The following is a 21,088-nucleotide window of genomic DNA, read 5'->3' as shown; positions in this document are numbered from 1 at the left end:
TATTCGATGTTACGTAACAATAGGCTTCTAGAGATAGCGACTTCGAGCAATGAAATGCGACTTTCGCTTGAAACATATATAGTCGAAACGGAAAGCCGAGTCGCCAAAAATAACAATGACATGGCGATAGATGGATCATGCTGGGGTTTGGGATTTTCATGCCCAGCCCGCAAATCCTTCTATGTAGAAGCTTCTTGGCTCACCGTCTTGACTGAGCTTGTCAAGTTGTTCCCGTCGCTAAGTACTTGTTAATTATTGCTTAAATGTCTGCGCCGCCGTGGTGTCGGCGCGGCTTTCTCACGAGTGGTCACGGAATTGAGTCCGCGAAATGGAGCTACGCAACGTGCTTGTGATCCAACTAGCTCCGGCAGGTGACCGAGTAGACGATGCCTGATAGGCAGGGAGGGCGGGGGCACTCACTGTATCATATCATTTGAAGTGGAATGTGCGGAGAAAGCTCTTAGCCTGTCGACATGTCTTTAGCGTACGATACTGTCCTGTCCCATGCTGCTAGATCGATTGTTTTTGTATGCTAGCTGGCGATGGGGTTGTCGATCAAGAATGGCCAGGCAAAGACGCCAGCCAGTCACCGGGTCGTGCGTGCACCGGGCAATTACTTAGATAGAAAGCCGGCAGCAGGCTGGGAAGTTGACGACACCAGGCACCGGGCCCTAGATTGCGATCGGCGACAGATGAACGCGGTCGCGTACTAAAAATATGTTAGGCGATACTGTATGGCAGCAAGCAGCAAGCAACTTCGTGTCTGCGCCGAGGCCACTTTGACACTGCATTTGGGCTGCATGTAGCCCTTAGCCGAAGACTGGGCGCCATTTCTCCAACGCCTCCACAAGATCGTGGTACATAAAAGCCCCCCACCTCGACCCCACTTAACTAGGATTCCCCAGGATCTTCAGGCCGGCCCTGATGAAAAAGACAACGGTGTGCCAATAGCGCTGTTAGGAATCGAACGTAACTCCATTTATTTGTCCCAGTCTGATGAGATTATAATCTAGGTTACGTACCTAGGCTTGGGGTGGGTAGCGGACGCTTAGCACAACGCCTAACCAATATCGACAGCCGGCCGAGTTATAGGCAGCATGTCAAGATGCATGTATGTACATATATGTATCGCTAGACGCCCGCATATGCATGCCGCCACAGCCGTAGGCAGGGTCAGAACTGGCGGCGGCAATAGACACGAACACACCCGCCTGAGCCATCTCGTGGATCCGGTCAATCCTTGGCGGGTTGCTGGTGTGTCCGTTCAGTAAGTACCTACCTTGCGCTGAAAAATCAAGGAAGGGAAGGAGGGAATTGCCTCATCCCCACAAGAACCCTGAGACGGTCCGGCATGATTAGGTGCACCTCGTTTTAGCTGCACGTCCAATCCTTGGCGAGATTGTTTGAGGTGCCATGTAATTACATCATGTAGGCAAAGTTGTGATATATGCCTCGTCTGGCAGAGGCGACATTCTTTTTCACCCATATGCCTAATCTTACAGAGAAACAGCTGTGGACGTGTCGATGCGAATCAGCCACGCTGCATTGCTAATGCTGAAACGGGAAATGCTGACAACGGGACACACCTTGAATTGCAGGGTCATCTCGTTAAGGCAACGCTGGCAAGCTGGACTGGACAAATCAGAGAGGTGCGGGACCTTTTCTTGCTTCTTCACATCTCTACATACTTACGGACTTACGGAGTCGCGAATGCCAACGTCCAAGTGATCTAGATATGCACCTAATCATGCGCTCTCATGATTCAAGTAGTACCAACATGTAAAACAGGCGGTCAAATCGTCAAGTACACGCTAGTCGCGAGCTCGTCCAGGAACGTGCGGACGTCCTACAATTTTCGATCAGACGAACAGCAGCTGAAGAGGTGCCTTACTTGCTGACCTATGGAGGAGGTACTTGGGGGAGATTGGAGGCCGTCCATGACGCCGTCGACGAAAATGGGTGTGGCTTGCCTAATAAGGCTTATTCGGTATTGTGTTCGTCCGGAAATGCGGCCGACACCCGAGCCCGTTTTCGCCGGCTCGTACCATGGGCTAGCCTCATCAATCATGTTCTTTTACACTTCCAAGGTTCTGTGCTGAACATCTTCCTCGCCCACTGTTTCATTGCGATGTAACCTTCAAGTCCATAACGGGGCGAGAACAACACAATACCGGCCAAGCTCCTTTTCCCCAGCCCACTCACCATACCTCGTCGATTCAGGAAGTTGCAAGGTCGGGTAGTAGCTGACACCCCTCGGAACGCATTTGTCGTGTCGAGTGACCCATCCCGTCTGTCTTTGATTTATGATGCTACCTCTTTCTTTCCTCCCATGACTGGCAGATCACTTTCCTAGCTTGGCCCCGTATCGAACTCTACCACCGTATGGTTGCACGCATTAGACAGACAGATGCATGTACTCTAATTATCGTTACACCACTTACAATGCCCCGTTCGGGTTGTTTCTCAGACCTTGCAATGTCCACCATTCGGCCCAATAACGAAGCGGGTTGATGAGGGTCTCATTACCGCGTGTCCAGATATCCAAACTCAACCCACATACCTGGGCCTGGCTCACCCGACCGCCTCCCTCACGGAACTGGACGGCTCGTTGACTCTCGTGTCGTCAAAGATCCTTTTTTTTTTTTTTTTTTTTTGGCGCCCCCTGCTAGACTTTCATACGATGGAGAGCGCATGGGCAGATCTCGCAGGAGGTGAACCATCCCCACCGGCCTGTCTACCTTACTCTACGCCGCGAGTAATCCTTCTTCGCATGCATGCGAGATGGCCCTCCTGACATGCGAGTTTAGTCCATTCCTAACACAACAGCTTCCGCGGTCAGGCCGACGAATAGGACCGTGTTGTACGTCGAAATCGCAAGTCTCCTGATTTCTTTTCTCACCCCAAGGTGGATGAGTATGGCCCCCGACTCGATATGCAATGCCACCCCGACAACCCACTTGGCAGCCTCTCCGGCTTCTACACACTCCTAACCTCTAAACTTGGCTGCTTAGAAGCAGCATCTGGTCTTACTGAGAAGATCCTTTCCCCTAGTCGGTCGACTATACCACGGATACTAGCATGGGTCCCCTTCCCCGTTATGAATCAGTTTCATATAATTACTCTCACTCCCTCCCGCCCTTGTTTAAGATCGCCCTAAACTTACTTCTTCAGTCCGTCCTGGTTTCTCTCTGCCCTTCCTTATATTCTCAAGGCAGACATCATCTTTGTCGAGCTACTTTTGCTCCCTTCTTCTCCTGGCAATTTTGTTGAAACTGCACCTCCCACAATGAGGCTCAGTATTGCCGCAGTTGCCCAAGTGGCGCTGACTGGCGGACTAGTACATGCCGCCTCAACGTTCTCTCCGGCACGGCCACCAGCCATACCACTAGCAGTCCGGTCACCATATATCAACACTTGGCTGCCTGTAGGAAAGGACGGCGGTAATGGTGGTTATCTTGCGGGGGAATGGCCACAGTTCTGGAGGTGCGATCTTGTTCACGATGTTACTAATGACGATATGGATTCCGAAGCTAACGAAGTATAACAGTCAGCACACCAACGCCTGGGTTGGAATGATTCGCGTGGATGGCACTCCTTACACGTGGATGGGTGCTGCTGCCGATGGTCCTGCAGCTGTAGATCAGACAGACTTTTCTTACACTTCGACCAGAAGCACCTTCATCATGAATGTTGGCGGTAAAGTCGGGATGAATATTACCTTCATGTCCCCTGTGACGCCCAACGACCTGAAAAGGCAATCCTTGACCTTCTCGTACCTCGATGTCGCTGTGCATTCTTTGGATGGCTCAACGCACGATGTTGAGGTTTACGCCGATATCAGTGGTGGTGAGTTCTGACTATATACAAGCCAGACAGTTTCTTGGTATACTAACCGGGTTCTAGAATGGGCTTCGGGCGACGACAGCGCGGTCATTGAATGGGACTACAGCACTGCCAGCGGTGTCGCTTATCACACAATCAGTCGGCAGCAGCAAAATGAGTTTGCCGAGAATAATGAGCAAGCAGCTTGGGGTACGTGGTACTGGGCTACAGCAGATGGTGATAGTGTAAGTCTTTGCAGAACACATTTAGCCCGGTCATGAGATAATTCATGTAGCCCATTGCTAACATCTATAATAGCTCACGTACCAGAGCGGGTCAGATGTGGACGTGAGAGGTAGTTTTGCCAATAACGGAGTCCTCGCAAACAGCAAAGACACCAACTTTCGCGCGGTCAACAACCAGTGGTAAGTAGTGGTCACATGTGGCAATTATTTATCAACCTTGAAGCATATACTAAGCTATCAACCAGGCCAGTTTTCGGTTTTACCAAAGGGTTCGAATCTGTTGGTACCGAAAGCGTGTCTACCCTCTTCTCCATTGGGTTGACACAGGAGAATGCCATCTCGTTCCTAGGCCAGGGTGAGGGACTGACAACGGTCCCGTCTTTATGGAAGAGTTACTTTTCCAACGGTCTAGATGCTGTATGTATACTACCCGTAGATCAAAGCGAGATCTCTGGACTAACTTTGACTAGATGACGTTCTTCTACAACGACTACGCCACATCGTCGGGCCTTGCCACGGATCTCGACAACCGTGTTGCCAGTGACTCTCTGTCTGCTGCTGGCCAGGACTACCTCACCATCACCAGTCTAAGCGTTCGCCAGACGTTTGGTGCCTTGCAATTCTGTGGCACTGACTCTGCTCCCTTGGTGTTCCTCAAAGAGATCAGCTCCAACAGTGATATCCAGACAGTCGACGTAATATTCCCGTCAATACCTCTTCTTATTTACACAAACCCGAAGCTGCTTGCTTATCTGATGGACCCCTTATATATTAACCAAGAGAGTGGCCACTACCCCAACACCAACGCGATCCATGACTTGGGTACCTTCCCCAATGCCAAAGGCTACCCAGCCGGGAACGATGAACTAATGCCCGTTGAGGAGTGTGGCAACATGATCATTATGTCTCTGGCTTATGCCCAGCGGACTAGCGATACTGCTTACTTGAACACCCATTACAAATTACTCAAGCAGTGGGCTGGCTACCTTGTTAATGACTCCCTTGTCCCCGCGAACCAGATTTCTACGGACGATTTCGCCGGCCCCTTGGCCAACCAGACCAATCTTGCCATCAAGGGTATCATCGGACTCCGGGCCATGTCGGAGATTGCGAAACTGACGGGCAATTCGGATGACGAGAAGAGCTTCGGCGACACTGCGACTTCTTACATTTCGCAATGGCAAAACCTAGGCATCAACCAGGCTGCCAACCCGCCGCATACAACCCTCTCCTACGGCGACGGTGACTCGCACGGACTGCTATACAACCTCTACGCGAACAGCCTCCTTGGGTTCGGGACCTCTTTCGTCCCTCAGTCTGTGTATGACATGCAGTCCGCATTCTACCCCACCGTGGCGCTCGAGTATGGCGTCCCCCTCGATACACGTCACTCGTGGGTCAAGTCGGACTGGATGATGTTCGCCGCCGCCATCGCGAGCTCCGACACTCGAGACATGTTCATCAAGAAGCTGGCCAACTTTATCAGCGCGACGCCCACCAACAGGCCGCTCACCGATCTATACGACGGGAACACCGGCGACTTCCCCGGTATTACCTTTAATGCCAGGCCCGTTGTGGGCGGCCATTTCGCACTGCTGGCACTACCCAGCTAGGGAGGGGTCAGCCTTCAACACCAAGCGGTGCTTTCCACCGTTGGACATCACATTTTCATATTCATTTCGTGAATCCTATTGGCCATTCGGTCAAGCCAGATGATACCCATTTTTGGAGCTTGAGAAAACGATCCCTAATTCCCTGTATCGTTGTTTTCTTATTTTTCACTTTTGTCTTAGCATAATGCCCTACTACAGGCATTCAAGCGAGTAAGGTGGTAAGCGGGCGCGTTGCATATCAATACATGGAATATATAGCATAGCAAGCAAATTTATAGGGATTTGCTTTGCCAGAGATATAGAACGGCTATACTAGGCTACTTGGTCGGTCGCTAGACGTATATAAAGCCCTTTGTTGACATGCATGTATCGAGCTGGGGGGAACATGTTCGAAAGCGTCTCATTATGAGCCCACCAAACAATGCAGCGTCCGCGGGAGTGACAAAGAATCGCATGTGCGAATTTCGCGTGAACAGAAATTGGTCGTCTCGATGATATGAAGTGTATACCTCATATATAAGTAAAACACTCTTGGCTTTCAACAGTCTGAACGTGCAATATGGGTTTCCGGGGCTTCTTGCTCGTACCTACTGGCAAGTCTCTTCATATCCTAGCTCCTCATCTTTTTCTATCATTATTTCCTTTCCTTTCCCTTCAACCTCTACAGGAGAGAGTCAAAGCCGGACAATTTGTTCGACACGCCCCATTCACCGAGGTCGTCCATCCAGATGATCATAAAGCATGAGGATGTGGAATAGTAGTCAGCCGTGAGCTGGTGGTTTATACTGTTCTCCTTTTAAAGTACACATTCAGTGTATCATAGCATCATCAGCATGTGTGAGCTATTTGAGGCAAGGCTTTTGTATCGTTCTGAGAATGAAGCATAGATGGAGGGACGGCAAAGGATAGGGCGACAGCACTCAGTCATCACGCTATAAACAGCCAGGAGAAAGTAGAGAGAAGGTGTTTTACTCATATCAAAGCAATATGTAAATACTAAATGTCTGTTACTAGCCACTGGAATGTATAAAGATCCTGTTAAATTTGTTAATAATCCAACTGGATCAAGCAGTGACCGTAAACTCCCTACTGACGCCCTCAAAGGGGGTAATGCTGCCACCCAAAGTCTTCGCGTCCCCGAAATACCGTATACGGTAGACGCCAGGCTCAGTCTCAGTCTCCGTTTCCCAAGTGATGGTAACCTCGCTCGTCGCGAGCAGCTCACTGGTCCGGCGCCAGCGGAACACCAAATGCCAATCGTTGTCGTCCCGGACGGCGAGCCACTTCTTCTCCTCTTCTCTCTGCTTGGTACGGAGCTCCGTGGTCGTATCATCATCACTGGTATCACTGTCGGAGACAACCAATCTCTCGACAGTGGCATAGCTCTGTTCTAGCCTTAGATTATTCCGCGGGTTGGCACCCACAAAGACAGCGGTGGCCTCTGAACCACGTTGAACAACGTCAGGTACGTCGGTGATGGTATCTCCGAAGCTCTTGAATATCCCCGGCGAGTCGTACACGACGCCTGGCACAAAGCTGAGACTGCGGTTGACATTGTTTGGTGGTTCGGGACCAAGTGGAGGGTTCTGGTGCGAAGTCGCATCCAGATATGGCACGAAGGACAGGGTCAAGTTAATATAAGCATGTAGTGTATGAGGACCATATAGAGTACTGGCACCTTCATAGCGTTGGATGCTGGATTGTGCATTAGCAAAAAACGAAAAAGTAAAACCGAAAAAGAGAAACGGTATAAACGAATGAATGTGTCGGACTTGAGCGAGGTAAAGTAAAGTTGAATACATACCCATATTCTTCCTCTGTCGTGATATAATGCGTGTAGCTGTTCGCCGGACCACCCAACACCACAACCGGTGCCTCAGGGTCAGGCCCAGGTCCAGACTCGGCGCGCCTGGATCTCGCCTCGACCTCGCCTGCGACGGCATTCTTCCACCTCCTACCGGCCATGGTCGTCGCCTCTCCGGGGCTCACGACGATGACCATCTGCCCTACGCGGAAGACCTGGATGTCCACCACGTTGGGCGTCCACAGGTAGGGTTTGTGGACCTCGCCCACGTCGAGGAGAATGGGCTTGGGGTGGTGGCACGCCTTCTGCTCCTCCGTCGGCGCCTTCAGCAAGCCCGAGACGACGCTCCACACGGGCGAGGTCGTGTTAGGCCCGCCATCGTGCTGCGTGAAGTCGAAAGCGCCAGGGCCGTCTGAAGTGCCGGCCGCGAAGGATAGCCCAAGGCCGCCGGACACGTGGTGACCTCGGTGCCGTTTGGCAGCGCGAACTTGTGGTTCGACATGTCGTGAAAGGTGTGAAAGGACTTGACCCAGCGACCGCGGATCGGAGTCAGCTTGTGCGGCTGGCTGTACAGGTTCCTAGCGGGCTCAAACTGTCGCCTTCCCACTTCGAAGCATGATGCGGCCCCGGTGTCGTCTGTAGTGAAAAGGGGTCCGCGGGCATGGCATTTCTGTGACTTGCCGTCGCTACAGGTGCTATTCTCGAAGCTGCACATTCGGCCCGTGCCGTCTTCGCACCAAGCGCCGAGAACGTTGGGACTCGTGTCGCCGACGCTGGCTTGTGAGAAACCGGCTACGAAGCCTTCCGCGGAATCCTCGTCGCCCTTCACGCTGTTCTCGAAAAGTGTTGCTGACACCCCTTTATTGTCACCAGAGATGAGGGTATTGTTGCCATAGACTGAGGTTCCGTGGGTGGGAAACCAAGTCAAGACTCCAATATTCTTCTTGTCGGAAGCTCTCTGGAAGTTCAAAAGGGTCAGGCCTTTTTCGACCGAGCCATCGTCTTCAGCACTGGTGTTGTACTGAGATCGTTCCGTCTCCGGGTTTGCGAGGTAGGCAAACAGACTTCTGTTGATGTTGGCACCAAACACCTTGGTTGAGCCCACGCTCAGATAGCCGGGAGCAAGGCTCTCGTGCGCCCTGCGGATAGATAGGATGGCACCATCTACGATGGCGCGATAGCTCTGATGGTTGAAGCCCTTGCTAGTGATTTGCGGAAGAAGATAGTTGAGCCAAGCCCCGGGTCCACTATGGGAGTGCGTTCCCGTTACGGCGATGTTGTGTTGCCCGTAGCCGGCATATTCGGACCCGAGCTCTTGCAGACCAGACAGGATGCCGTAGCGTACGGCGGTATCTCCGGACTGTGTATCCAGCACCAGATAGATGAAGCGCTCATCAGGGTGCTGCGGATCAGCAACGATAAAGGCGCGCGAATGTAGTCTTTGCCGCAGCCCGGTACCGATCTGATTCGGGTCGGCATAGCCCATAAGGTTGATCTCTACACAAGGACCAGTAATGTCGGCTTTTCCGACACCAATCAGATATTCGTCTCCATGTTCATGTTCTTCTGTGCCTGCGTATTGCGCAGAGTCCGGAATGTCTTGTAAGTGGCCGGTTCCTTCTGTGCCGTGGTTTTCACCAGACGGTATAATCCACGGAAGTCTGTGGGAGAAATTCCTGGGAAATAATGAGACAAGTGTCGTCGCGGAAACTAACAGCACAACAACAGTAAAGAGAATGGCATTTTTGCGAGAGGGCGTCCTGGGATGAGATGGACTCTCCATTTCGAGGTTGGCAGAGGGGGCCCAGCCTCGACGAACTTGCACAGTATTACGGCGCCTGCTATTCGGATGTGCGTGTCTCCCGGGGAACTTCTCTTTTGTAGTTGTAGGTTAGTTGATTGTAGAGGTTGAGTGAGCTAGCATCAACCTCGGGCATGGCCCGGCGGGTCAACGGGTGTGGGGGAACCAAAGTTGAAGATAAAGTGAATAAATAGAATTGAAGGTTCTCCTTGGTAGGTACAGTATGTAGGTTAAATGAGTCTGAAATGGGTTCGAACCAAGAAAGACGCTTAGGAGGGACAGCAAGGTCTTATTTCAACTTCATGTTCCCTGTGTCCATCGATTGCCGTGTGCAGCTGTTACGCGATCATGAGTCAAACCAGTGAACATTGATCAAGATCCATCTACACACGGCTAACGAATGGCGGGAAGCTCTCCAGCCAGCCAGCCAGCTCTGTCCACGACTGAGCTTCAACTCCTCTAACTGCAGCAGCTGGCAACCGGTACAACCGGTGCTACCCCAACTAGTGTCGTCATAAGGACGATTGAACGCCTAGCCGTTAATGCTGCGCGCCTAAAAGCTTCTAAAAGCTTAGAGCCAACAGGGCCCTTGCAGCCAGTACATGCAGCAGTTCTAGGGCTGTCGTCTTCAAGTGGGGCACCTGCTGGGAAACATTGAAGTTGCATTCCCCGATAAGCCTTATCGGAGTAGGATTATGAGTACGGTCAACTTGCGATGCGCTCACGGCCAATTGCAAACATCAATACGGCGAGAAGACTACTTACACCACCTACGACGGCATCGCAATTGTACAACAAGAATACGCAATTGCTAGCAATACTTGAGTAAACGATCTAGCAGCTCCAGTAGTACAATCAGGTGGTTGGCCAACAGACAAGGACAGTCAACATGTCGATCCGAACCACCGTCCATGAGTCTCTACCCTGTAAGCCAACAGCAACCCTCCCTATCTCGATTATCTCCTCTTTCTTGGTTCTCCTGTTACTACTCTATCCGTATCGCCCACTAACAGCCAATCCAGACGTAGACAAAGAGCCCACAGCCGACGAGCGCTCCCACGCCGAGAACCTCATAACTGCCGAGCTCGCCTCCATACAACAACAAGGCGACGGCGACAGCACGACAACACACCCTTCCCCTACCGCCCTCGCCGAATCCCCCTTCTCCACCGCCAATCCCCTCCTCCAACAAGAACGCGCCCGCGTCGCCGCCAAGCAGCCCCTGTCCGCCATCGACCTGACGCGCTACGAAGTCGACGAGGACGACGTCGCCGCCGCCGGCGCCGATCCGCGCGCGCTCGAGGCCGCCCTGGGCCGCGCCTACACGGCGCAGGCCTACCTGGCCGCGCGGCACGCCCACCTCGGCCTGCTCGACCGCTACGGCAAGAACGCCTGGCTCGTCGGCAACTGGCAGGCCGAGGCCGACCTGGCCGGCCTCGAGCGCGACCTGGCCGCCGTGAAGCGCGACATCGAGCTCGTCAACCACGGCCGCCGCCAGATGCAGACCGAGGTCGGCGAGGAACTACGCGGGCTCGACGCCACCTGGCGCCGGGGCGTCGGCCGCGTCCTCGAGACCGAGGTGGCCGTGGAGAGGTTACGGCACGACATCGAGCAGCGAAGGCAGGCGGTAGCAAGCGGAAACGGCGCTGAGGAATAGCGCCAGCAACTAAAATATGGGCTGGGTTAGTAATTGAAAACAAAATCTGAATATAGGGGCAATTCCGCGTACGCAATGTTATTGCGAATGACGACCTGGGGTCTGTATAGGCAACAATACTTCCAGCATGGGGCCGTCATGTGTACACGGAGAGCAGGAGCGGAGTTTTGTTATCTCTAGTCGCGTCGTATTGCATTGGTAAAGGCGTTAATCTAATTAGAAAGCGAAGGTATCTTTGAACGCCTTCTCAACCGAGTAATGGTAAAACTGCTACCCATACATGAACATGTGCCGCCAACGGCTTGTTTCTAATTTGCCATCTCGTACCCCAGCTACCGCGAAGCTATGCGCCATTGACCTATTCGAATCCCAATTTGATCAACCCATCCAAGTCCTAGTCCCTCGCCGCGGCTTGAAGGGGATCTGCGTCTTCCACGCCCGACTTCACTCCATGGTACCTCGTTCTCCTCATAATGCCCTCAACAGGGCCCAAGAGCCTGGCGAAAGCACTCTTGCCCAGTGTGGCCACCTTCACGTCGTCCGTAGTGCTAATGACACTTGCGGCCCGGGCGCGTCGTTAAGCAGCGCCAGCTCGCCGAAGTAATCGCCCTTCTTGTAGTGTTTGACATGGTTCCTTTGCCCGTTCTGGTCAAGATAAGCATCGCATTCACCCTGTTCCAAGAGGTAAAAGGACGTTCCGATGTCGCCTTGTTGAATGATCACATGACCCGGGGAACTTTTGCGTCTCCAACGCATCTGCAATCTTGGAGCGTTCGTACGGTGTTAAGCTGGAGAGGAGCGGCACCTCCTCAAGGAAGTTTTCGTACATTCGTCGACGCGCGAATGTGGACTCCATTAGGATCCTGCGGAATGTGACGCGATCGAGCGCCCAGAGATTGCAGCCAGCCTCCGCCGACGTAACGGTCGCGGCACGTGGTGCGTTGTACATGAGCGCAAGCTCACCGAACGAGCCTCCGGCCTGAATGGTACCAACTCGGTCTCCCATGCCATCGAGGCCCGGCTGCAAAGCACCTAATGAGTTTACGTACACATCAAAGCTGCCTTTCTCGACGACGTAGAAATAATCGCCGGCGTCGCCTTGTGTGATGACCTAAATCAACAATGTTAGCAACCAAATGGAGTCAAAAGTATCTAGTTATCACCCGATTGATTTACGAACCTTGATGTCTTTGGCAGGAATTGGCTTCTCGACTAGCGCGCCGAGGATCTGTGCGCTTTGCTCGTCGTCCAGATGGTTAAAGAGAAAGTTGCCTGAAATGGCTTTCTTCAGACGCTCTAGTTGTTCGGCTGTTTTGGGGAAGGTTGGAGGAGTCCAGTTGTCATTGACATCCGCCACCGGCTTGAGCGACTCGGCGGAAACTGACGTGCGCCTCCCAAAGTTGTACTGGGGAGGATACGAGTTCGGGTCCGGAGGGCTCCTCATTGATGGCGGAGGACCTTCTGTCGGAGCATCACCACCAAACAAGCCACGCGAATGGCCGCCGCCGTTGCCTGAACTGGAGAGCGAAAAGGATGGTTCTGTGGGAGATGCGACCGCATCGTTCTCGTCCTCCTCGATAATGTTCAGCATCTCGTTGGGTGCGGGTGCCCCTGATCCAATGTTCGTCTTTCTGCTATCACCACCGAACGGATTTGAATTGGCCGCAAAGGGGCTAGTGAAGGTTGCTCCAGACATGTTCATAGGCTCAGAGGTATGCCCGTTTTTTCGCCTTCTTTGACAAATGGTGTGTTCGCTCGTCCGCAAGACGTCGGATGAAATAATCGGAGCAGAATTGTAGTATATCGGTGGGTTTGTCTTGCAGAAGACGTTGCTCAAGCGCCTGCAACTCTCTGTGGTAAGCGGCCGTGTCAGACATGGCGTAGGATGTACGAGGAGCTGTAAAAGGGAGTGGCGCAGGGTAGCACAAGGCTCTCAGGTATAGGGTCGAGTATGTCTCGCCAAAAGGGGTACACAGTCCCCGCGAAGACAAAGCTGTGATCAAAGGAACTGAGCAGATGGGAATGCAAGAACCAATGAATGGCGACAGCGACGTCGCAAGCAATTAAGGATGAAGTTATGCAGAGTCGCAACTTGGGTAGAGAGAGAGAGGGGGAGAAAGAAAGAATATATTTGGGCTAACGGCTCAGTGCCTAGTAGTAGGTGCGTTGCTCGAGGCTGGTGGCTCAAGGCGACTTATTATATGACCGTAAAGTAGGGAGAAAGAAGTAGTGGCTAATTGGAAGTTTGGTTCCAGCTGGGGTATGCCAACTGGTGGACTACCGACTGTGGAGAGTGCAATTGAGTGGGCAGGACGCTAATCGGTGGTGCGTGTGCGCTTCATTTAGAAACGCAAGGCCAGGCGGAGATTGGGACGGGCACTGGAAAAGACGAGGGTATATTGCGAATTGTGCGACAGCATCCAAGGGGTGTTGTTGGTATTGCTTGGGTCATTAAGATGTGTGTTGTTGGGGGGGAGTTGAAGCAGAGGCAGAAGTGATCCGCATCAGGTTTCAAAGATAGCGAACTGCACTAGCGACCATCGGCGGAAATGGGTGTGGGAAGGGGAAGGACAACGACCGGGCCTGCCAGGAGATTGAACTTGCTAGGGAAGATGCCAAAAAACGTTGTTTCTAACGTACGTTTCTCAAATTGCTTTAGAACTGACGAGATATGTTAATACTGACGATCCAATGGTAGGAAGAAAGAAGTGTGAATCAAGCGAAAGCAGGGAAAGCTTGAGACAGAGGCAAGTCAGACACCATGTACAATTACATAGATTCAGTTGAGGTTCGTTGAAGTCGGGGGAGAGAGAGATGCGTCACTTACTCCGCAATCCACAGAGTTTGGATAGGCAACAACTAGCTGATGTTTATTTCAAGTAGGAGGGAGACACATTGGTGCTCTGCCTGTTCTTACAATGCGTCGGGTTTCTGTTGCCAATGGTCGGAAAGCAGTTGATTGAGGGGGGTGGTGGGAGGGGTAGGTAGAGGACAGACGAAGGGTCTCGGTATTTCCAGAAGGATATCTTAGTGAGACTCTGGGCAAGGTGACGGATCAAATATAGGTATATATGATATAGACAAACTGATACCTGGCAAACTGCAGCAGAGAATGGTAGGAATTGCGAGGTTTGTCTTTTGGGGATTGGGGGGAGGGGGAGGGGGGAAGCCCGTGAAAGAGGTCAGATCAATGGACGACAAGTCTTTTTTACCATTGTTTACCATTGTTTGTTCTTTGATGCAATGCAATGCAGGTCGCTCACTCAAGCTCTCTTCCCAATCAAGCATGTACTCAAGTCTCAACCTAGGCCCATCTTCTTTGACCTTGGCCTTCACTTTTCTATCTAGTAAGACCAAGAGGTGGCAGGCACAGACGACATCTCACCACACGCACCTACACAGCCTTGTAGATCCGAACCCCAAGGAACGATCCACGATGGGCGATTGGAAGACCTCTGCTGTCTGCGTGTGTACGTACAACTTAGTGTGTCGTGATGGTGGTGGGGTAAAACTGACTACCTGCCTGTATTGACGTATTTGCAGGCCAATCACTCATCCTCCAGCCGGCCAGCTCTGCATTCAGGACTTGCTTCCCCTCCTTCAATTGCCGCTTCCAAACTTCGATTCGGACTTCTTCACGCCTTCTAGAACAAATCCACTGCACCCGTCTGGTGCACAGACCAGCCAGCCCTGAGTTCGGCAGCAAGTGCCAGGTAGTTCTTACTAACAGCAGGGACCCCTGGTGGCAACGTTTGTGCATGAACAAAGCAGGCAGGGCAGCCCCTTTCAAGCTTCCGCCGCTGCCTCGGTGCGCCTTGACGAGTCCAGCTTCGAATTGATTGCCAATGCCAACGCAGCTATTCCAGCGAGCCCAATCTCGGTTCGATATATCGCATTTTCATTTCCAATTCACAGGGTCCTCGGTCCCCATGAGGTTATTGGATCTTCTGCTCTGTGATTCTGCGATGAGCTGATCTGCACTTACCTTCCCGTGTTGAGCTGCGTAGACAATGGCCCAAGCTCCTACTAGGGTAGGTAGCACTCGGGAAATGCATTGAGCAGCTATAAATCCGTGCTTTCGGGCAGGCCTAGCGCCTACTGTAAATTTAGCTGCAAGTTGACGTTCGTTGTCTTGAATCCCTGGAAGAAGCAGCTGGGAGACACTGGAAAAAGGATGGACTCGCTTTTTCAGCCGTCGCTCTTCAACAATTTTCATTCTCATGCAATCAGGCCGAACTTTGCAAGTAACACAGCAATCCAGTGTAAGGTGCTATAATGTTTTCTTTTTAAGATTTACGAGGCGCATGTGACTCCAAATATTGTAGATCTATTCTGTTCCCAAAAAGCACGAGTGGATTCCATCAATCAGATTGCATAATTTCAACTTGAGCATTGTCCCAACCGCGGAGATGCCGGTCAAGCATTTCCCAAGCATTTCTGGTGTCAGTTTAGGGGGCTAGGCAGAAGCCTGGGGATATTGTTTATTCTATTACTGGTTGAAAGGCTGATCGGTTCGGATCTGTATCCCTACCGCCATGTGTTCCTGTTGAAGGGTCTTCGTATCCTTGTCGGAGTCTCCGGTTGGTTGCCCCTAAATTTTGGTGCGCTTTCATGGCTTTGACATGTTCTCCTCCTTACGGCGCTGCTCCTCCTCCAGTATCTCCCGTTCTCGTGCAGCACCCTCAACCGTGGCCTTCATGCCCTTCTTCCTCTGCCGCTCTTCGTACAAGGCGCGGCTCTCCATGATGCGCTGAACAATTGTACCAGCATTGACACCCTGGAAAAGGTGCTGCGAGATCTCCTGGAAGATGCCCATCTGCTTGGGAGCCTCGTAGGGGTCATACGATAGCGGCATGAAGGATGTTGGCCCATGGTAGACTGCGTCGGGTGTTCCCCATGGGGATGCGGTGAGGTAGGCCTTAGTAGGCGAGAAAGGAGCACCATAGATGACTGCATTGACGTGCTAAGATCCATGTGTTAGTTATTCGGTGGGTTATGCATGATACAGGGATTTTGGCAAACATACGCGGCATTGTAAGACACATAAGCTTCGTTCGTAGATGTTCATGATGGGGTAGTTGACCCCTTTCCACTGGTTGATGACCTCGTCATCGTGCACTCCTGCCACCAAGAACACGGGCCATAGTCGCCGCCTTTTCCCTTGCGCTCATCCACAGCTTGCTGGTCGTACCACCCCTCCTTCCGGGCTAGGCTCTCTTCAGCCTCGACGACGAGACGGAGGAACTCGATATGTCCACTGGAAAATAAATCGAAACCACCGTCAACGTACACGACTCTTTGTCCTGGCTGAGGTCCGGCTCCTTTCAGGAATTGACGGAAGGATCCCTTTTCTTCCTCCCCAGCCTCGGCTTTTGCGGCCTGGGAGGCCGACCAGAACCAGACATCGGCACCCGGGTTCTTGCCAGATGCGTCAGTGGCGTACTGCTGGATGCGCTTGGACATGGCGTCGCCTTCGGCCTTCCTCTCGGATTCGGTCCCATGGCCCTCATCGCCGGCAAGGACCTTCTCCAATGACTTGATGAAATGCGTTCGGGTGCAGAGTAGCATCCGGCCGACCAGGTCGGTGGTGGAGATCTCGGGGTCTCTTAACCACCTTGAATCGTCCAGCTGCCTTCACAAATCGATAGCAGTCCTCGCCGCCGCTGTCCGACGTGATGTCATCGCCGTGGACCACGTATTTGCATCCGTAATGGCTGATGAAGTCCAACTGCGTCACGTAAGGCGCATGTGAAACCGACTTAGTGACCCAGCGACAGGCATCGACTGCGGCTAGTCTTCAAGCGCATAGAAATCACAGATCATCAGTAACGACATTCACGGGGAATTGCAAGCAAAAGGAGGCTGCCCTACCGTTCCTGCAAAGTCATGACCGTGGGTCCTTTGTTATCGAGGATGTCCTCGTCCGAATGGACACCAACGTACAACTCAGTACCAAGTTGACGAGCTTGCAGCATGGCACCGGCGTGGCCGTGATGGAAGAAGTCCCAACAACCATCGACCCATATGCGGTCATCCAAGATCTCAGGGGCTGGGGTACCTGCGAGGATCTCGTTGGTTGACGCCATACTGAATGCTATCAAAGAATGCACGTGAACTTTGGATGTTCGTACTCTTGAAAGATAAGATTACGTTCGGTCGGTAATCAAAATGATTCTCTAACCTGTCCAAGATATTGAATGAGTACAGAAACAGGATCAAACGGCTTGACCGACAATGAAATGAAGCAAGTTGGATTAAGCAGTCAGTATGGGATCGCCATTGATTAGCACTGTGCAACAACACGTAGCAAGAGCCATCCGGGCACAGTCTGGTCCATGGCGCATACGTTGTACCGAAGAGTGAGGTTACAGGGGGACAGCAAGTAGTACCCCTCAGTGGAGAAACAGACTTGCCTTGCACAATAACCGCCTGCCCCGCGCCAGTCAAACCCCCGAAGTACGAACATCTGATACCACAAGTAAGCATTTGGTCCCCTACGGCGCGGCGTGTTCACTCATTTCCTCAGATTCCCCAGAAAACCCAGAAACCAATGCAAGACGATCTACTATTCGGCGGTGTTTCGCGCTTTTCCGACAGACCCTCTTCCCAGGAAGCACCTTCGGATCCCGCCGCCATGCCAGCTACAGCCATAGCCGGGGACAGCCCCCATGGGCCCTACGGCGGGCTGAAGCCGTCGCAGCTCGAGGCCTTCCACCGCGACGGCTACGTGATCCTGCCGAACGCTCTGCCGCCCACGATGGTCAAGGCCCTGCTCGACGAGACACACACCCTGCTCGACGGCTTCTCGCTCGCCGACCACCCGATGACCAAGTTCAGCACGGGCGAGCGCTCGGCCCACGTCGGCGACGACTACTTCCTCGACTCGGGCGAAAAGGTCCGCTTCTTCTTCGAGGAGGACGCCTTCAGCCCCGAGACGGGTGAGCTCGCCAAGCCCAAGGCCCGCGCCATCAACAAGATCGGCCACTACCTCCACGCCCTATCCCCGCCCTTCGCGGCCCTGCTCGACCCCGTCTACAACCCGGACCTGCTAGGCGCCGGCACCACGGGCGGTTCGGTCGAGGCCGGCCGCAAGGAGTCGCACCCGGCGGCGGCGGCGCGCGCGCTGGGCTTCAAGGACCCCCGCGTGCTGCAGAGCATGGTCATCTGCAAGCAGCCCGAGATCGGCGGCGCCGTCCCGCCGCACCAGGACAGCACCTTTCTCTACACGGACCCGCCGAGCGCCGTGGGGTTCTGGTACGCGCTCGAGGACGCGACGGCCGAGAACGGCTGTCTGAGCTTCCTGCCCGGCAGCCACCGCTGGGCGCCCGTGAAGCAGCGCTTCGTGCGGGACGCCGAGGGCAAGGGACGACGTTCGTGGAAAACCGGGGGCCCAAGTTCCCCAACGCAAAGGAGTACGGCGAGGGCCTTCAGGGCGGGGCCAAGGAGACGGATCAGTACGTAATGGGCGAGGTCAAGGCCGGTGATTTGGTCCTGATACACGGCAACCTGCTGCACAAGAGCGAGAAGAATCTGAGCCAGAAGGGTCGCATCATCTACACTTTCCACGTGATAGAGGGCGAGGGCACCAAGTACGACGAGAGGAACTGGCTGCAGCCCCCAGCGGATGGATTCACAAAGCTTTTTCGAGATTGATTGATTGTTGGGATTTAGCCTGCGTGTAGTGATTAGTTGGACGAAGTGTATGAGAGACAATGAATTACGACCTCCTGCCAACATACAGACAGTAGTAGTATGGAGAAGAAAGCATCGTATAGCGTGAGTTGTGAGCTGCGCTTTCCTCAAGGAGGCCGGTAACTTGTGGAGAGCGCTTCGGCCTGGTCTGCTGAACGTATGGATACGCAATCGCTCGTGTCTGCACCGTTGCTACGCTCAAGTCTGCAGATGCGTAAGTAGGAGCACTTACTTTGCGTTGTATATGTAAGGTTCGTATACGCCATCCACCGGTTTTCAAACATCAACCTGCCTCAGGACGTAAAATGCATGGGTTGTGATGCCCATTGGCAGCTGTGGTCGCGTCCTATTTGTCCGCGTCAGGAGTTAGGGGCGACGTAGCAGTCCTAGGTATCGCTTCGGACGGTTCGCCTTGTACGTCCATGAAAGACAGTATATATGGTAGACTAGTTCTGCATCATCAAAGGGACTCGCGAGTATGCTAACAATACACTTACGATCTCAAATGTATTTTGGCGTCGCTGCTCTGCTACCTCCAAATGGAGTGGCTGACACGCACGTCGTCCCTACCAGCTTGCAAGAGATGATCTTTCCGCCAAGAACCAGATCAAACTTCAAGTGGAAGCTAAGTTTGTAGAAGCTGCGAATGGAGCAGTCAGTTTGTTAGTCTTGAGCTGAGACATTATAATATGTCCTTGATTGGACTCTCTAGAGATCAATGCGTAGCTTGGAAATCTCCTTGGCTCTTACACGGTGTGATCTTGACGTTACCTTGAGACAACTTATTAGTCTGAAACCATACACTTTTTGATAGTGGCTCACGATATCAAACATGACTTTTCTAGCTTGGTGTAATAACAATCTCGATACAACACCTTCAGATGCATACTGGAATATCTACTACGCAAGCTCTATACGAGACTCCGTATATGAAGCCCAAACCCCAGCCCTAATAGCATGGTGTTGATCTTAGCAACTACTCATATATTAATCAGTAGAAGACAGAATTCTTCACTATCCGGAAGAGCGGAAGTGAGGATGCCATACTTAAGCTGCTTACTAATGTTTGGGCTGTGTTTTCACAAACCTGCCATCTTGGGCACAGAATACGCGATTGGTTAACTAGACTCGGAACGCTTTTTAATAATGTAACCGGCTTGTAGCCGATTCTGTGAAAAGTTCGATGATATGGTGATTCACATCCAACATCTACCCGTCCTGGTGTGCTTGTGTCCTTCAGGCATGTTGGCAAGTCTGGGACCAAGACAGCGGTGAGGGATAGAGAATATGTTCTTTCGGACAATTCATCCTTCTTTTTATCTTCCGGGGTAGCAGTTAAAACAGCATGGTTTAGATCCATATTTCCCCTAGGGCAAATGTTGAGTCGATATTGACTGGGGTTTCTCTACATGGTTTTGGGTGCCCGAGAGGTAGCCACGGATTGGAATTATTTCATCCGAAATGATGTATCAGTACCTTGGCAGGTTCGGAAAATGTATTTCGTACTCGGCATTCTGTACAAAGGAATTGTCTCCCGGTCTTGCATCAGGTATAAACGCTCGCTTTCAGCTCTGCCACGGGACTACCCCAGTTCCCACCCTCCTTTTGATATTATAAAGTCGTCGGAAGTAGCATCATGATTCCCAGCAGTACCGATGCAACAGACTCATAGTATTTCTAATTCGGAACTTTTTGACAGTAGTTCATCAGAATAACGGGCTGGAAATATGATGTGCCAACCCTCTAACTAGAGAAAAGGGGCCCCTATTCTAATAGTTTTGTCAAACCCACAACCAGCACAGACACACCTAATAGCCTTGTATATTAATCAAACCGTCCTACCTGAAAGGTATTATCAAACGATATATGCGCACGCTTAGATATGGTAGCGAACCCATGGCACTGGGTCCAGTGCCAACATTATCGAGCCTGACGGATTTTGCTCGGGTAGTGGGTGCGATTCGGGGTAGATGCATATGCAAGTTGCCCCTTGCACTGTGAACCAACATGCAAATAGAGGCATGACCAACAAGTTACCAACAAAGCAACCCCGGTCACGAATCTGGGGAAATAGTTCGCGAGAGTGGTTATACAGTATGTATCCATCTGGGCTGTTCAGTTGGGGAATTGAATCCTATTTATGGGGCGCCACGACGTAGGATATGTAGCTGAACCAACACGCGAGATGGATGCTACGGTTCGCTTGGTGTCAATACTGAGATGTGATGAGGATTCTTTGGCCTTGCGCATTTCATATCGGGACAGAGGCGCCTGCAGCAGTTGCCGATCTTTCGCCGGATGAAGGCAGATTGGATATCCTTACCCGAATTCTATGGAGCGATAGGGGAGTCGGATTTGGGGCCCTGGCATACTTTACCTGCACCCCCCTTGTCTTGCAGATCCTCCGCAAACCTGGTTCACTAAAAGTCTTGCCGCATTAGGCAGATAACTTAT

The 21,088-nt window shown here is 52.3% G+C and overlaps 6 protein-coding genes across 6 annotated transcripts; 3 read left to right on the top strand and 3 right to left on the bottom strand.

Annotated features, from left to right (window-relative positions):
* Nucleotides 1-3,286: 3,286 nt before the first annotated feature.
* On the top strand, nucleotides 3,287-5,680 carry PG994_012268 (glutaminase; the record flags this gene model as incomplete). The annotated part of the gene is made up of 6 exons (XM_066863677.1): nucleotides 3,287-3,483; nucleotides 3,548-3,846; nucleotides 3,904-4,067; nucleotides 4,141-4,247; nucleotides 4,313-4,484; nucleotides 4,538-5,680. 6 exons carry the CDS (start codon nucleotides 3,287-3,289, stop codon nucleotides 5,678-5,680), a joined length of 2,082 nt encoding a protein of 693 aa, XP_066712787.1.
* A 1,064-nt stretch (nucleotides 5,681-6,744) lies between these two features.
* Nucleotides 6,745-9,267, bottom strand: PG994_012267 (uncharacterized protein; the record flags this gene model as incomplete). The annotated part of the gene is made up of 4 exons (XM_066863676.1): nucleotides 6,745-7,375; nucleotides 7,485-8,050; nucleotides 8,092-9,145; nucleotides 9,200-9,267. The coding sequence occupies 4 exons, from the start codon at nucleotides 9,265-9,267 to the stop codon at nucleotides 6,745-6,747; spliced, it is 2,319 nt and encodes a 772-aa protein (XP_066712786.1).
* A 907-nt stretch (nucleotides 9,268-10,174) lies between these two features.
* On the top strand, nucleotides 10,175-10,942 carry PG994_012266 (pre-mRNA-splicing factor SPF27; the record flags this gene model as incomplete). The annotated part of the gene is made up of 2 exons (XM_066863675.1): nucleotides 10,175-10,211; nucleotides 10,308-10,942. 2 exons carry the CDS (start codon nucleotides 10,175-10,177, stop codon nucleotides 10,940-10,942), a joined length of 672 nt encoding a protein of 223 aa, XP_066712785.1.
* Nucleotides 10,943-11,473: 531 nt separating this feature from the next.
* Nucleotides 11,474-12,638, bottom strand: PG994_012265 (cyclic nucleotide-binding-like protein; the record flags this gene model as incomplete). The annotated part of the gene is made up of 3 exons (XM_066863674.1): nucleotides 11,474-11,614; nucleotides 11,637-12,053; nucleotides 12,123-12,638. The coding sequence occupies 3 exons, from the start codon at nucleotides 12,636-12,638 to the stop codon at nucleotides 11,474-11,476; spliced, it is 1,074 nt and encodes a 357-aa protein (XP_066712784.1).
* Nucleotides 12,639-15,551: 2,913 nt separating this feature from the next.
* Nucleotides 15,552-17,028, bottom strand: PG994_012264 (Ethanolamine-phosphate cytidylyltransferase; the record flags this gene model as incomplete). The annotated part of the gene is given in 5 exon segments (XM_066863673.1): nucleotides 15,552-15,905; nucleotides 15,969-16,060; nucleotides 16,078-16,477; nucleotides 16,557-16,737; nucleotides 16,814-17,028. The coding sequence occupies 5 exon segments, from the start codon at nucleotides 17,026-17,028 to the stop codon at nucleotides 15,552-15,554; spliced, it is 1,242 nt and encodes a 413-aa protein (XP_066712783.1).
* Nucleotides 17,029-17,492: 464 nt separating this feature from the next.
* On the top strand, nucleotides 17,493-18,595 carry PG994_012263 (Phytanoyl-CoA dioxygenase domain-containing protein 1; the record flags this gene model as incomplete). The annotated part of the gene is made up of 2 exons (XM_066863672.1): nucleotides 17,493-18,284; nucleotides 18,338-18,595. 2 exons carry the CDS (start codon nucleotides 17,493-17,495, stop codon nucleotides 18,593-18,595), a joined length of 1,050 nt encoding a protein of 349 aa, XP_066712782.1.
* Nucleotides 18,596-21,088: the final 2,493 nt, after the last annotated feature.

Source organism: Apiospora phragmitis (genome assembly GCF_038363925.1).
Source record: "Apiospora phragmitis strain CBS 135458 chromosome Unknown utg000010l:1.0-9815664.0:1.0-9183399.0, whole genome shotgun sequence".
NCBI classification, from domain to species: domain Eukaryota; kingdom Fungi; phylum Ascomycota; class Sordariomycetes; order Amphisphaeriales; family Apiosporaceae; genus Apiospora; species Apiospora phragmitis.
Note: the sequence above shows the minus strand (reverse complement) of the source record. Positions and strands in the feature narration are given on the sequence as shown.